The sequence below is a fragment of the Oncorhynchus mykiss genome, chromosome 22 (assembly GCF_057628025.1).
Source record: "Oncorhynchus mykiss isolate SJ-2025 chromosome 22, ASM5762802v1, whole genome shotgun sequence".
Classification (NCBI taxonomy): domain Eukaryota; kingdom Metazoa; phylum Chordata; class Actinopteri; order Salmoniformes; family Salmonidae; genus Oncorhynchus; species Oncorhynchus mykiss.
This window is the reverse complement of record NC_143043.1, coordinates 28,690,188-28,707,513: the sequence shown is the minus strand read 5'-3', so window position 1 is coordinate 28,707,513 and position 17,326 is coordinate 28,690,188. Positions and strand designations below refer to the sequence as shown.

The 17,326-nt window shown below is 43.2% G+C and overlaps 1 protein-coding gene across 4 annotated transcripts in view; it reads left to right on the top strand.

Moving 5' to 3' along the window:
- Window positions 1–17,326, top strand: part of LOC110501997 (BCL-6 corepressor) — a 91,915-nt gene that overhangs the window by 4,342 nt on the left and 70,247 nt on the right. For 2 of the 4 annotated variants that reach the window (XM_036959540.2, XM_036959539.2), the window contains exons 2-3: window positions 10,474–10,615; window positions 13,064–13,139. In XM_036959540.2, the coding sequence (XP_036815435.1) occupies window positions 10,527–10,615; window positions 13,064–13,139 (165 nt within the window). In that variant the 5' untranslated portion in view covers window positions 10,474–10,526. The remainder of the gene's footprint in view (window positions 1–10,473; window positions 10,616–13,063; window positions 13,140–17,326) is intronic. The other 2 variants (XM_090215757.1, XM_036959541.2) reach the window with 1 other exon arrangement.

The window sequence follows — 17,326 nt, the reverse complement described above, 5'->3', positions numbered from 1 at the left end:
TGGCTGCTCATGCGAGGTGCCTGTGAACAAAAGTGAAGGCATGGCAGAGAGATGGGGGGGATCGAGTTTCGGTGTGCTGTACGCCTCCCGGAGGAGATGTCATGGTTTGATTGAAGCTGAGCCTCCGTCCAGGCCTCATGGGACATCGCGTTGAAACGGGAGAGGCCTTTTTTCTCTCTGTTTCACAGAGCTTTTAGTTCCGCGGAGGCCCCGAGCACACGGATCACTTCCCCGCAGAGAGACGTGTCACTACCCCCGTATAGCACCCACAGCGTGAGGGCCTAAGACGATAAATAGAGTGATGTGAGATACTATTCTTATTTCATTGAATGGGGAACAAATGAATACAGAATTAAGTGTGTCAACCATCCCGGTCTATCCTTGGTCTGAACTAGAGTGTGATATTTGAATTCGAATAATGTTGCTTTTGTGCAAGGTGGATTATTTATTTGGCCTATGTTCATGACCTCACCGAATTATAATTTTGGGAGAGGATGTTGACGATGAGACTTGGCCAGCCAGTCTTTTCGTCTAAGTAGGCCCCATCTTGATCAAGCGGGCCCGTTTTGTTTTTAGATGTTATCGCCTACTTGCTGACGAAATCCTACAGACACTGCGCAGAGCGGGCAGTTCGAGGGGGCGTGTGTATGTTGCGTTATTTGTATTACACCGCTCAAGATAACATACGTTTTCCACCGAACCATACAATTCTAAATTACGCACTGTTTGGATCTACATGCAAGACTTGGGCTAGGCCAGTGGTTCCCAACCTTTTTTGGTTACTGTACCACCAACTAGATGTAGTACCGTCTTGTGTGCGTTTTATATAGAAATCCGGCATTAAACATTTAATTTGAAGCATAGCAGCAGCATTGATGATTTGAACGTAATTGAATCACACAGTAGGCCTATCTGATTCACAGCCAGTTCCATCACATTCGCAGCCAAGAATTTAACGCAAAAATACATTTGATACATATTCCCAAATATCTCCATATTGATTGAGCCATGGCCCACTGGGCACACACTGGTTGAATCAACGTTGTTTCCACGCCATTTCAATGAAATGACATTGAATCAACGTGGAATAGACGTTGATGTGAAGTATATGCCCAGTGGGGACTTTCTCAAACCTCAAAAATGTGTAAAAGGACGTTTCAAAGAAAATAATAAGGCTAGGGACTTTAAATGTTCCGGCTGCTGCACATACACGATGGAGGCTTCAGTCTAGAGCACCCGGTTAAATTGTGTTTAAGAGCATTTAACTCTCTAAATGGTTAAATGAGTGAGGAATACACCATTGACAGTTTATTAGGTACACCAGCCCTTTCACAAAAGGTTCGCTCCTACAGACTGTAAGTCATGTGGCCGTGGTTTTACTGTATAAAGCAGGCAGACTGGCATAGAGGAATTCAGTTAGTTTTCGATAGAATGTTAGAATGGGCAAAACGAGTGACCTAAGTGACTTTGAGCGTGGTATGATCATCGGTGCCAGGCACGCAGGTTCCAGTATCTCAGAACAGGCCACCCTCCTGAGATTTTCACAGCGACTGTGTCTAGGGTTTACAGAGATTGGTGCGACAAACAAAAAACATCCAGTGTCAGCCCTGTGGGGGAAAACAGCTCGTTGATGAGAGGTCTAATAAGAATCGTGCAATCAAACAGGCAAATAATAGCGCAGTACAACAGTGGTGTGCAGAACGACATCTCAGAATGCACAACTCGTCGGACCCTGTCACGGATGGGCTATTGTAGAGGAGGACCACACCGGGTTCCACTCCTATCAGCTAAAAACAACAAGAACCGGCTCCAGTGGGCACATTCAGGACACCTACAGCACCCGATGTCACAGGAAGGCATGGCTCGGGTGGACAATAACCACCCGAGCCACTGCCTGTTCACCCCGCTATCATCCAGAAGGTGTGGCCAGTACAGGTGCATCAAAGCCGGGACCGAAAGACTGAAAAACAGCTTCTATCGCAAGGCCATCAGACTGTTAAATAGCCATCCCTAGCAAATTACAGGCTGCTGCCCTATACACATGGACTTGAAATCACTGGCCGCTTTAATAATTGGAACACTAGTCACTTTAATAATGTTTACATATTTTGCATTACTCATCTCATCTCATATGTAAATACTGTATTCTGTCCTATTCTACTGTATCTTAGTCTATGCCGCTCTGACATTGCTCTTCCAAATATTTATATATTCTTAATTCCATTCCTTTACTTTAGATTGTGTGTATTGTTAGATATTACTTGTTAGATATTACTGCACTGTTGGAGCTAGAAACACAAGCATTTCGCTACACCCGCAATAACATCTACTAAACACCTGTATGTGACAAATAAAATTTGATTTGATTTATACAAATTGAGTTATGTTTCCATGCCCCAAAGAATTCATGCTGTTCTGGAGGCAATCTAGTACTGGAGACCCACTAGATGGATGTACTTAATAAACTGGCCACAGTGTGTAGATGTCATTGTTGTAATAGTATATGTTGCCCACTCAGAAACTATCATCTTAAACTGACATGTTTAATTATTTTGCCATATTCAATTATTGTATATTGGCTAATTTCCCAAATGTTGACAGTATGAATTAATACCTTACACAAGCTTGCATTTTCACCCAATAAAACTTAGTGTAATTACACAACCGTTGATTTTGTCACACACTCTGGGATGCGCAGGACTTAGAACCACTAATGAGTAAATTAAATGGCACAGAACATTTGGGGGGTCCGTCTATATAAATCGCTGGCCACGCACCCCCAAGACATGGATTGTACAGTCAAGCTATCACTTAAATAGCAGCCAACCATTGTCACTGTTGATATCATATGACACATCTTGATTCGTTTAAATGAACTAACAGAACAAGTGGTTCGTTACCTATTCCGCGATGGATTCCTCCGGAAATCAACATCTGACATTCCAAAATATACATAAGCCTTCTTCTACAAGTTGTCATCTAACCAACCATGTAGGCCTGTAAATTATTCCACGTTTCCGTGTGGCCTTGGAATAGTTTTAGTTTAAACAGCGCTACACCCCAAAGGTTTGCCCCCTGTTCTAATGATTTCAGCGTGTGTTTAACAGCGTGTGATTAACAGAAAAAGTGTTGTGTTACACTTACCACATTGGCGACCCACTTGAATTCAAATACAACATATCAGAATGTAGTTAACTGTCTTCTACAAATTGACCTCTAACCAGTGATGTACATATTATTCCCAGATTCCCTGTGGTTTTTGAGCTGTGTTCGTTTGAACAGGAACCACATCTCCCCCCTCTTGCACAATTGATTTCAAGGTGATATGGATAGGAGTTATTGACAAGTGATGCATTTCTGTTTTGGGACCCACAAATCAAAATGCAACGTTCCAAAATGTAGTTATGTTCTACGGGTTCTCTAACCAGTGATGTAAAAAAAAAAAAATCTCTAGTTTGCATGTTTTATGTTGTTGTGTTAGTTTCAACAGTGAATACAACTTGATTTCCCCCATAATCAGTGATTTATTGGCACTGTATTGGGTTTTTGGTTCGTGTGCAGTTTATAAGGTTTAAAAAATAAATAAAAAGATTATTACTATTGTTGCGTTTGATAACTATGATAAATATGTAGAGTATGTGAAGATAGTAAATTTTATGTTTTCAATATCACAAACTGTTTTTTCATATTGGTTATTGATTTGGACACGTTAAAACAGTGTTTTGACATTGGGCTATTTATCAAAATGTCTTGTCAACAGGAAGCATCTACAGCATCATTTTCAACTTAAGTTTTAGGAATATAAATGGAACTTTCAACATTAATTTCCAATAGTATTGTCAGATTAACAGTGCTCAATTAATCAAAAAACATGTTGCGATTGATTTATTTTGATGATATAGGCCTAAGGCGACTAACATGCGCTTCCCTGTTACTACAATCCTGGCCCCCCTGGGGACATAAAAGGTCCATTTAGTACTAATTTGGCCCGGGATGAATGGCATGGTTCAGCGGCCGTCACCGGTTCTCCAGTGACAGCACGGGTCACACAATGTCGGCGTTGTTGGCGGTCATGCTCCCGGACTGTCCTCCCGCACTGACTTGCATTCGCCTGTGTGGCGGGAGGGCGAGAGGCCCTGTGTACAGCCTGCGCGCAAATAATGGACAGCTGTTTTAAACAGCCATTCTCTCTCTCTCTCTCTCTCTCTCTCTCTCTCTCTCTCACTCCCCCGTGTGTGTGCGCGCTATAGTGGAGCTCTCTCTTGTCCATTCTCTCCTCGACCTCCCCACGCCCTCTGCCACGGGACTGCGTGCATGGACACAATGTCCCCGTTGTAGGGTTATGTATTTCATTGGTCATCACGTGTTCGCTATATGGGAATTATAGATTCATATGTAGTCGTCCCCGTGCTGATAATGTGTTGACAACTGTGGATATATTGTGCTACATTGTTGGGATTACGAGTGATTCAGACTTGGTTGTGTAATTTTTTCTGGAATAAAATGTCTGACTTTCCATGGTCATGTTGTGACACTGTCCTCTTCTTTCACATTCAGTCCCTGTGTGTTACGGAATAAACTGCTGCATACTGACTACGGGATTGTTGTATCATGTGGAGTGGGAAGTGAAAGCCCTCCTCTGCGCGGTTTAGTCCCCCTATCCGCCCCTGTGCGCTCTGCTGCTGGCTGCCTATCGTGCCTCGCTAGTATTCCGTGCGTAGAAATGTTGGAGGCCTGCCCACGTCTCTCTCTCTCTTTCTCTCTCTGTCTACAGGGAGCTGTCTCGGAGTTTCCCTACACCAGTCTCTCTCTCTGACGCACACACACACACACACACACACACACACACACACACACACACACACACACACACACACACACACACACACACACACACACACACTGTAATGCAAACACACAGACACTCTCTCTCTTTTGGCAGCTGCGTGTCTCTCGAGATGTGCTGTTACGCACGAGAGTGTACGAGAACACTGGGGGACTGGAGAAAGGCCTAGTTCTATCCGAGATAGTTAGGACGTTCCTACCCTAACCTCTCCCTAACCGTTACCCTAACCGTAACCAACTGCAATGGGGTAGGATCCCGGAGAGCAAGGACCCTGGAGAAAGGGCCAGTTCTATCCGAGATAGTTAGGACGTTCCTACCCTAACTGTTACCCTAACCGTAACCAACTGCAATGGGGTAGGATCCCGGAGAGCAAGGACCCTGGAGAAAGGGCCAGTTCTATCCGAGATAGTTAGGACGTTCCTACCCTAACCTCTCCATAACCGTAACCGTAACCGTAACCAACTGCAATGGGGTAGGATCCCGGAGAGCAAGGACCCTGGAGAAAGGGCCAGTTCTATCCGAGATAGTTAGGACGTTCCTACCCTAACCTCTCCATAACCGTAACCGTAACCGTAACCAACTGCAATGGGGTAGGATCCCGGAGAGCAAGGACCCTGGAGAAAGGGCCAGTTCTATCCGAGATAGTGAGGACGTTCCTACCCTAACCTCTCCCTAACCGTTACCCTAACCGTAACCAACTGCAATGGGGTAGGATCCCGGAGAGCAAGGACCCTGGAGAAAGGGCTAGTTCTATCCGAGATAGTTAGGACGTTCCTACCCTAACCTCTCCCTAACCGTTACCCTAACCGTAACCAACTGCAATGGGGTAGGATCCCGGACAGCAAGGACCCTGGAGAAAGGGCTAGTTCTATCCGAGATAGTTAGGACGTTCCTACCCTAACCTCTCCATAACCGTAACCCTAACCGTAACCAACTGCAATGGGGTAGGATCCTGGAGAGCAAGGACCAGTTCTATCCAAGATAGTTAGGACGTTCCTACCCTAACCTCTCCCTAACCGTTACCCTAACAGTAACCAACTGCAATGGGGTAGGGTCCCGGACAGCAAGGACCCTGGAGAAAGGGCTAGTTCTATCCGAGATAGTTAGGACGTTCCTACCCTAACCTCTCCCTAACCGTTACCCTAACCGTAACCAACTGCAATGGGGTAGGATCCCGGAGAGCAAGGACCCTGGAGAAAGGGCCAGTTCTATCCGAGATAGTTAGGACGTTCCTACCCTAACCGTTACCCTAACCGTAACCAACTGCAATGGGGTAGGATCCCGGAGAGCAAGGACCCTGGAGAAAGGGCCAGTTCTATCCGAGATAGTTAGGACGTTCCTACCCTAACCTCTCCATAACCGTAACCCTAACCGTAACCAACTGCAATGGGGTAGGATCCCGGACAGCAAGGACCCTGGAGAAAGGGCTAGTTCTATCCGAGATAGTTAGGACGTTCCTACCCTAACCTCTCCCTAACTGTTACCCTAACCGTAACCAACTGCAATGGGGTAGGATCCCGGAGAGCAAGGACCCTGGAGAAAGGGCTAGTTCTATCCGAGATAGTTAGGACGTTCCTACCCTAACCTCTCCATAACCGTAACCAACTGCAATGGGGTAGGATCCCGGAGAGCAAGGACCCTGGAGAAAGGGCTAGTTCTATCCGAGATAGTTAGGACGTTCCTACCCTAACCTCTCCATAACCGTAACCAACTGCAATGGGGTAGGATCCCGGAGAGCAAGGACCCTGGAGAAAGGGTTGCTACATTTGTTGTCTTTGTCCGGTATAATGATCCTGGTAATGAATGTGGCAAAGGAATAAAATAAATATGTGATATATATCAAAAGACACATTGGAAGTAAAATAATAGTTCTCAATGTGTAATCTTTGTATTACCTTAAACGACAAAAATGATAGGGCCCTCCTGGCATTATGGGCAAAGATGCAGTTTTAATTTTGAAGTCGTGAATAGATTGCAGTAAAGCTAATCTCTAGACGTGACTTTAAAACCATTCCGAGCTTTGTTTTCGTTGTTTTATTTTCGGTCCACCCAAGTGGTATGCGCTTTCTTTTCGTTTTGGCAGCGCGCACACACGCACACACACACACACAAACACACACACACACACACACACACACAAACACGAGTCCTGCGTAGTGGTGTGTGCATTAATCCGTGTTAATCCTCACTCCTCACCCCCGTCGCTGCGGAGATTATCCTGCGTCACACTGCATTTTTTTTTAGAGCAGAAGCTCGAGCCTCTGCGCTCCAGAGAGAGATGGCCCCGGGCCCACTCCCCCCACCCTCCTCGTCCCAGTTCGCTCGAGCCTAGAGAGAAAGACTTGCACAGCAGCATGCCAGGCACGGAAAAATGGACACATTTCCAGATTTATAGCCTACGCCACCCACATCAATATAACGTGTTTGTTGTTTTTAACATATATCAGCATATATGTCACATAGCCCAAACATTTACATTTAGTTGAATCTCTAGAACAGTTTAGCCAGTTGTGTGTATAAAGACGAGATATTTATGAGTTGATGACCCATACCACTGCTCTGCTACACACACACACACACACACACACACACACACACACACACACACACACACAGCTTCCTTTCTTCTCCCCTGAGGTATAACAACTGAAAGGAGGGCAGCCTGGGGGGTTGGTTGAGCGCTGGCCGTGAGGACGTTATTGTTCCTCCGCATATGACAGGTCAGATGGAGTTGAAGTCGTGATAGTAACAGGAAACGAGATCGGACTGGAACAGATCTCTCTCGCTGTTTGCCCTTTCTCTCTCTCTTTCTCTTTCTCTCTCTCTTATTCAATTCAAATGGGCTTCATTGTAATGGGAAACATGTGTACATTGCCAAAGCAATTGAAATAAAAACAAGTGAGAAGAAACAAATGTAACATCAACCAAAAACATTGCTCTCAAAAATGTTACAAAGATATTTTTTACATGTTCAAGTGTTATATTATCAGCTATGTACAGTGTTTTAGTCACTTGAAAATCGTAGAGGAAGATAAATAAATACATATTGGATGGAATTCACAAGGTTGTTTGTGCGCCACTGTTTCCCTTCTCTTTCTTTTCCTTTTCTCTATTCTCTCTCTTTTCTCTCTTTCTATTTTCTCTTGCTCCTCTGTCTCTCTCTCTCTCTCTCTCTGATGACACTTGCTAAAAACACCCGGTGGTTTAATAGTGCGAATCGTGCTCCGCTCCAGCGGTCTGTTTTATAAACGCAGCCCGACCGGCCCTCTCCGGTCTGCCTGCCGCATGGCTGCGGCCTGATGGATTGCCGTCGAGAGATGTTTGTTGTGCAAACTATTCTTAGCACCAGGGATGGGCGTCGACGTGGTCTGGCTTTTCCTCCTGTTGTACACACACACTGTACACACTGTACACACATACACAACTAGCTCTTCAAAGATGCGCAGCTGGTTCTTTTACTATTTACTGTGCACTGTAGAGGAAACATTCCGGCCTCGGACACTGTAAATCATTTACGGCCTAGGCATGGTGGACAGGTAGCATATAGCCTATCCGTATAAACCTACAGAAATGTAGAGAAACCCTCCCTTGACATGAAAAATGTCTAAAGCTGCCATTATCTTTCTCTATCCTAAGAAATATCTAAAACACTTTGTAAATGTATAGCCTGTATATTAAATATCTACCGTACCAGTCAAAAGTTTGGACACATTTACATTGTAGAATATTATTGAAAACATCAACACTATGAAATAACATATCATGTAGTAACCAAAAAAGTGTTTTAAAAAATCTAAATATATTTTAGATTTTAGATTCTTCAAAGTAGCCACCCTTTGCCTTGATGACAGTTTTGCACATTCTTGGCCTTCTCTCAACCAGCTTCATGAGGTAGTCACCTGGAATGCATTTCAATTAACACGTGTGCCTTGTCTTTCCTTAATGCATTTGAGCCAATCAGTTGTGTTGTGACACGGTAGGGGTGGTATACAGAAGATAGCCCTATTTGGTTAAAGACCAAGTCCATTTTAGGGAACAGGTCAAATAAGCAAAGAGAAACGACAGTTCATCATTACTTTAAGACAAGAAGGTCAGTCAATGTGGAAAATTTGAAGAACGTTAAGTTTTTTCAAGTGCAGTTGCAAAAACCATCAAGCTCTATGATGAAACTGGCTCTCATGAGGACCGCCACAGGAGAGGAAGACCCAGAGGATAATTTCATTAGAGTTACCAGCCTCAGAAATTGCTGCCCAAATAAATACTTCACAGAGTTCAAGTAACAGACACATCTCAACATCAACTGTTCAGAGGAGACAGCGTGAATCATGCCTTCATGGTCAAATTGCTGCAAAGAAACCACTACTAAAGGACAGCAATAATAAGAAGAGACTTGCTTGGGCCAAGAAACATGAGCAATGGACATTAGACCGGTGGAAATCTGTCCTTTGATCTGATGAGTCCATATTTGAGATTTTTGCTCCCAACAGCCGTGTCTTTGTGAGATGCAGAGTAGGTGAAAGGATGATCTCCGCATGTGTGGTTCCCACCGTGAAGCATGGAGGAGGAGGTGTGGTGGTGCTTTGCTGGTGACACTGTCTGTGATTTTATTTAAAATTCACACTTAACCAGCATGGCTACCACAGCATTCTGCAGCGATTCGCCATCCCATCTGGTTTGCTCTTAGTGGGACTATAATTTGTTATTCAACAGGACAATGATCCAACAGACCTCCAGGCTGTGTAAGGGCTCTTTGACCAAGAAGGAGAGTGATGGAGTGCTGCAACAGATGACCTGGCCCACAATCACCCAACATCAAACCCAGTTTGAGATGAGTTGGACCGCGGAGTGAAGGAAAAGCAGCCAACAAGTGCTCAGCATACTCCTTCAAGGCTGTTGGAAAAGCATTCCAGGTGAAGCTGGTAGAGAGATTGCCAAGAGTGTGCAAAGCTGTCATCAAGGCAAAGGGTGGCTACTTTGAAGAATCTCAAATCTGTATTGTATTTTGATTTGTATTTTGATTTGTTTAACACTTTTTTGGTTATTACACTATTCTATATGTGCTATTTCATAGTTTGATGTATTCACTATTATTCTAAAATGTAAAAAATAGTACAAATTAAGAAAAACCCTTGAATGAGTAGGGTGTGTCCAAACTTTTGACTGGTACTGTACATACTGTATTACCTCAATTATCTCAACTACCTCGTACCTCTGCACATTGAGTCGGTACTGGTACTCCTTGTATATAGCCTTGCTATTATTTTGGTGTCAGATTTTTTTTTGCAAATGTTCTTCTTACTTTTTAACTCTGCGTTGTTGGGAATGGGCTCGTAAGCATTTCGCGTTAAAGTCTACATCTGTTGTATTCGGCACATGTGACCAATACAATTAGATTTGATTTTGAACCCCGTTCGCCTTAATCAATCTTGTGTTGCCGATCCCTTAAGCCAATTGAACAATCGAAATCTGTAACCCCACACCTTCCAGGTTCCTTTGTAGGCCTAATGCACTCTGCTGTTTTATTTAGGCTTTTAATGTGCTTTATTGCTTCATATTGTGAGTTTAGGCCTACATGGATGGACTGACGGAGAGCGTCATAGCACCGTTTGGTATTAACTGTCTTGCAGAGCGCTGGTCGTTTGGAGGTGTTTTAAGATGGACTGTCCCATGAGGGGATGACATGCTCTCTGCTACACAGATGTACGGAACGGTTCCCCCATGGATGAGTCACGAGAGAGCCCAAATGTATGGGATGGTCATGGAGGAGAGGTCAGTTTGCCTTTCCACCTCTCCTCCACCCTCTATTCTCTCCTCTCAACCTCTCCATGTTCCTCAGTTGACATACAATCTGGCTGCACTCTTTTTCTCTTTCCCCTTCCGACTGCTGAATTCAGTCCCCCTGACAAGGTTTTCGGTGAGTGTGTGGAAAAAACAGTGCAAGTGACGATGTGGCAGGACAGGAAAAACAACGATCCCGGCTGTTTGGGCTGTGGACTTTCTCGGACCTGATTCTCACACACACAGGGCATAAAGGGTCCGTGCCATCCGGGATGACCGGGCATAAAGCCTGTCACATGCTTGGAAACCGTTCACGCAGATATTATGACGACATTTTGTGACGTTTTTGTTCGTTTTGGCGTTCGGCATGGGCAGGGCCGGCATTATTGGCGTCCTTAGGGGGCCTGGCCCGGCCTCCTTGCCCGTCCAAATAAAATATTAAAATACTGATCATTTATTTGCCCGAGACGCCGGTGAAAGAAAGATGCAAGGGAAACAGGGCCCCTCTGTCTTGGTATGTGTGGCCCATGTATCTGATGCAGTCTGGAGTACGGCATGTCCCATCCCACCATATAATGATAAAATAGAGTGGCCCACCCTGTTCTTCATTCACAATTGGTGATTACAATTTTTAAAATTATGTTGTTATAAAAATAAGCTGTTACCGTGTTCCAAAACATATGCTTTCTGTTTCATGGCTGTTTTAGCGATAGCATATTTGAAATTTATTAATTACACTGTTAGAATGTTGCAGTCACAATTAGCTTGAAGGGGGGTCCCTCGAGGCCCAGCGGTTCTAGTGTTAATATCATCTGTGCATGAGCAAGCGTGTACACAAATCTGCCCCCTTATGGAAGCTGAATGCCCATCCAACTGATTCGCTCTAACGCCTGGTGCCTAAGTTCGGTAGCCGAAGTCTACACCCCTTCGTCATTGATTGGTTAACAGTAGTAGTCCAAGTAAGAGTGGGAACTATGGACAGGATTTTTCAATCAAGTGTTTGTTTTCATTCAACGAGAGACTGCTAGTAATTCAGGCACATTTTTTCACTTGAGAAATACTGCGCTAAAATCTTAGTCAGATGCAAAATTATGCGACTAAGACCTCCTTGGCAAAAACGTAAAAATCTATTATAGCTGTCTTGATATATCTTAGATGAATTCAGACTATTTTGAGGAAGTGTATACTGGCTATTTTGTTGCTATGGTGTCTCAAGAGGGATAAACAGTCAACTTTTTTTCTTGTTTTTCAAGCGAATGTCTATAGTTAAAGGGCGTATGCGAGGCACAGACGTTCACTTCGTCTAGCCAAGTGCTTCTGCTAGGAGCAAACAGAACCTAGTATGCGGGCACCTTAAGAGTTTTCAGTTTCATCTCATGCAGATGTTGTTCGGGCAAGCCAGGCAGGCAGGATTCGGTTGTGCTCAAGCCTCTAGGCAAGGAAGAAGAGGGGGAAGGGAGGAGCTGCGAGGGAGAGGGTGAGCGAGGAGAGGGTGATTAATGAGCTTGGGGTCACTGTAATAAAAGCGCCATGCTGGTGGCGAAGCAGCTCGAGCCACAGACGCGTTTCTTTCCAATGATGGAGGAGCCGAGTATCTCTCTCTCTCTCTCTCTCTCTCACTCTCTCTCACTCACTCACTCACTCACTCACTCACTCACTCACTCACAGACTGACTGATTTGGGACTTCTTACTCGACGCACCCAGCACTTTCACCATACAAAGGTCATAACGAATTGCGTATTAAGTTCTGACGCTGTGAGTGAGTGTGAGTGTGTGTGAGAGAGACCGATTTCGGGCCATTTTTTACTGTGTGGGCTAACTGAGAAGAGAACACTTTCCTATTCTGGGTTTTAAAATACATCTTCATGGAGTTTGTTTATTAATTAGTGTGTGTGTGTGTGTTTGTGTGTGTGTGTACGATCCAGTGCTCTGTAGCAAAGGTTGAATGGCCTCCCACTGGAGTGGTCTGTGAACTATGATCGTCCCTCGCTTAGCTGGCTGCCAGAATGGAGGGAGAGAAAGAGGGAGGGAGAGAGAGAGGGTCAAGGAGGCTAGAGCGAACAAGTGTGTGGAGAACATGACTGAATGGCCTGGGCCCCACAATGCACGTTGTCTACTCTCTGGGTAGGCGGGGGGCTGAATTGAGAGCGTGGGGTAGAAGGGGGACTACTTCAGCTGGCGGGTGTGTATTTATGTATGTGTGTGTGTGTGTGTGTGTGTGAGTGGGTCGTGATAGATGTTGCTATAGCAGATACATCACACCCTCTCTCCACCTTTCTGCCTTTCCTTCACCTTCTCTCTCTGTTGTTGTTGCTTTTGAAAACTCAAGCCTTTAAGCTTGTCATTAACTAGAGCACTGCACACCACTGCCACACCACTGTGTGTGTGTGTGTGTGTGTGTGTACAAATGATTCTGACCATGTGTTTTCTCTTTCCAGGAGAGTACCTGTTAGTGATGCGGGGACCCAGAGAAACCTGGATTTAAGAGAAGGCAACCACATCACACAAAGCATGGTGCGTCATCCATGTATAAGATGTGTATTAGTGTTATAACACTGTTTATAATAAGGTTAAGACACGTTAACCATACCCTCATACCTCACACAAGTGAAGTCATACCATGTGTATAACATGTTACAGGTGTATAAGGCAAGTGTAAGAGTGTTGTATAGCAAGTTGAAGAGTGGTGTATAGCAAGTTGAAGAGTGGTGTATAACCTGTTGAAGAGGTTTTTATAACCAGTTGAAAAGGTGTTTAACCAGTTGAAGTTTGGTGTATAACCAGTGGACAAGGTTTTTATAACCAGTTGAAAAGGTGTTTAACCAGTTGAAGTGTGGTGTATATCCATTTGAAGAGTGGTCTATAACCAGTTCAAGTATGGTGTATAACCAGTTGAAGAGGTGTGTATAACCGGTTGAAATGTGGTGTATAACCAGTTGAAGTGCGGTGTATAGTCAGTTGAAGTGTGGTCTATTACCAGGTGAAATGTGGTGTATAACCAGTTGAAATGTGGTGTATAACAAGTTGAAGAGGTGTGTATAACCTGTTGCAGAGTGGTGTAAGAGTGGTGTATAACCAGTGGAAGATTGGTGTGTATAACCTGTTGAAGAGGTGTTTATAACCAGTTGATAAGGTGTTTAACCAGTTGAAGTGTGGTGTATTACCAGTTGAAGTGTGGTGTATAACTGGTTAAACACCAAACTTCAACTGGTTATACACACCGCTGTAAATTGTTATACACCACTCTTCAAATAGTTATAAACCCTCTTCAACAGGTTATACACACCTTTTCAACTGGTTACACACCACTCTTCCACTGGTTACACACTACTATTCAACAGGTTATACACTCATCTAGAACTGGTTATACACACATCTTCAACTGGTTACACCCCACTCTTCTACTGGTTATAGACCAAACTTCAACTTAACATACACCACACTTCAACTGAACATACAACATACAACACACTGGTTATACAACACTCTTTAACTTTTACGGCTGAAATCCTGTTAACGGGATCGATTTACAACGGCCAGTGAAAGTGCAGGACGTCAAAGTCAAACAACAGAAATTAAAATTCCTCAAACATACAAGTATTATACACCATTTTAAAGATAAACTTATTGTTAATCCCACCACAGTGTCCGATTTCAAAAACGCTTTACGACGAAAGCATACCATGTGATTATGTTAGGTCAGCGCCAAGTCACAGAAAAACACAGCCATTTTTCCAGCCAAAGAGAGGAGTCACAAAAAGCAGAAATAGAGATAAAATGAATCACTAACCTTTGATGATCTTCATCAGCTGACACTCATAGGACTTCATGTTACACAATACATGTAGGTTTTGTTCGATAAAGATCATATTTATATCCAAAAATCTCAGTTTACATTGGCGCGTTATGTTCAGTAATGTTTTGCTTCCAAAACATCTGGGGAATTTGCAGAGAGCCACATCAATTTACAGAAATACAAGTGTTATGCATGGAATTAAATATATACTTCTCTTTAATGCAACCGCTGTGTCAGATTTCAAAAAAGCTTTACGGAAAAAGCACACCATGCAATAATCTGAGTACAGCGCCCAGGCACCAAAACAAGCCATACAGATACCCGCCATGTTGTGGAGTCAACAGAAGTCAGAAATAGCATTATAAATATTCACTTACCTTTGATGATCTTCATCGGAATGCACTCCCAGGAATCCCAGTTCCACAATAAATTTAGTTTTTTTCTTCGATAAAGTCCATCATTTATGTCCAAATACCTCCTTTTTGTTTGCGCGTTTAGTTCACAAATCCAAATTCACGAGGCGCTGACACTTAGTCCAGACAAAAAGTCAAAAAGTTCCATTACAGTTCGTAGAAACATGTCAAACGATGTATAGAATCAATCTTTAGGATGTTTTTTTAATCATAAATCTTCAATAATATTCCAACCGGACAATTCCTTTTTCTTTAGAAATGAAAAGGAACGCAGCTCACTCTCGTGGCCGCGTGCATGACTTAGCTCATGGCATTCTGCCAGACCTCTTAGTCAAACAGCTCTTATTCACTCCCCCTTCACAGTAGAAGCCTGAAACAAGGTTCTAAAGACTGTTGACATCTAGTGGAAGCCTTAGGAAGTGCAATCGGACCAAATTTTACACTGTATATTGGATAGGCAAAGACTTGAAACCTACAAACCTCAGATTTCCCACTTCCTGGTCGGATTTTTTTCTCAAGTTTTTGCCTGCCATTTGAGTTCTGTTATACTCACAGACATCATTGAAACAGTTTTAGAAACTTCCGAGTGTTTTCTATCCAAATCTACTAATAATATGCATATCTTAGCTTCTGGGCCTGAGTAGCAGGCAGTTTACTCTAGGCATATTATTCATCCAAGCTACTCAATACTGCCCCCCAGCCATAATAAGTTGAAGTGTGGTGTATATCCAGTTGAAGTGTGGTGTATAACCATCTGAAAAGTGGTGTTTTACCATTGGAAGTGTGGTGTTTAACTAGTTGAAGTGTGGTGTATAACCAGTTGCAGAGTGATGTATAACCAGTGTAAGAGTGGTGTATATCCAGTTGAAGAGTGGTGTATATCCAGTTGAAGGGGGGTGTATAGCCAGTTGATGAGTGGTGTATAACCAGTTACAGAGTGGTGTATAACCAGTTGATGAGTGGTGTATAACCAGTTACAGAGTGGTGTATAACCAGTTGAAGTTTGGTGTATAACCAGTTAAAGTGTGGTGTATATCCAATTGAAGTGTGGTGTATAAACTGTTGAAGTGTGGTGTATAACCATTTAAACTGTGGTGTATAACCAGTTGAAGAGGTGTGTATAACCAGTTGAAGATGTTTGTATAACTAGTTGAAGAGTGGTGTATAACCAGTTGAAGAGTGGTTTATAACCAGTTGAAGAGGTGTGTATAACCAGTTGAAGAGTGGTTTATAACCAGTTGAAGACTGGTGTATTACCAGTTTGAAAAGTGGTGTATGTTCAGTTGACGTTTGATCCAGTTGAAGAGGTGTGTATAACCAGTTGAAAAGTGGTGTATAACCTGTTGAAAAGTGGTGTATAACCAGTTGAAGAGGTGTGTATAACCAGTTGCAGAGTGGTGTATAACCAGTTGAAGAGGTGTGTTTAATCTTTTGAAGTTTTGTGTATAACCAGTTGAAGAGTGGTGTATATCCAGTTAAGGTTTGGTGTATAAACTGTTGATGTGTGGTGTATATCCAGTTGAAGAGGTATTTATAACCATTTGAAGAGATGTGTATAACCAGTTGAATAGGTGTGTATAACCAGTTAAAGTGATGTCTATAACCAGTTGAAGTGTGGTGTGTAACCCGTTGAAGTGTAGTCAATAACCTGTTGAGGAGTTGTGTATAACCAGTTTAAGAGGTGTGTATAACCAGGTGAAGAGGTGTGTTTAACCAGTTGAAAAGGTGTGTAAAACCAGTTTAAGAGGTGTGTATAACCAGTTGAAGAGGTGTGTTTATCCAGTTGAAGAGTGTTGTATAACCAGTTGAAGAGTGGTGTATAACCAGTTGAAGAGGTGTGTTTATCCAGTTGAAGAGTGGTGTATAACCAGTTGAAGAGTGGTGTATAACCAGGTGAAGACTGGTGTATAACCAATTGAAGTATGGTGTATAACCAGTTGAAGAGGTGTGTATAACCAGTTGAAGTGTGGTGTTTAACCTGTTAAAGTGATGTGTATACACTAGTTGAAGAGTGGTGTGTAACCTGTGGAAGTGTGGTGTTTAACCAGTTCTAGAAGTGTGGTGTATAACCAGTTGAGGAGTTGTGTATAACCAGTTGAAGAGGTGTGTATAACCAGGTGAAGAGGTGTGTATAACCAGTTGAAGAGATGTGTATATCCAGTTGAAGAGTGGTGTATAACCAGTTGAGGAGTGGTGTATAACCAGTTGAAGAGTGGTGTTTAACCAGCTGAAGAGTGGTGTATAACAAGTTGAAGAGGTGTGTATAACAATGTGAAGTGTGGTGTATATCAAGTTGAAGTTTGGTGTATAAACAGTTGAAGAGTTATGTATAACCAGTTGAGGAGGTGTGTATAACCAGTTGGAGATTTGTGTATAACCAGTTGAAGAGTGGTGTATAACCAGTTGAAGAGTGGTGTATAACCAGTTGAAGAGGTGTTTATAACCAGTTGAAGTGGTGTTTATAACCAGTTGAAAAGTGGTGTTTTACCAGT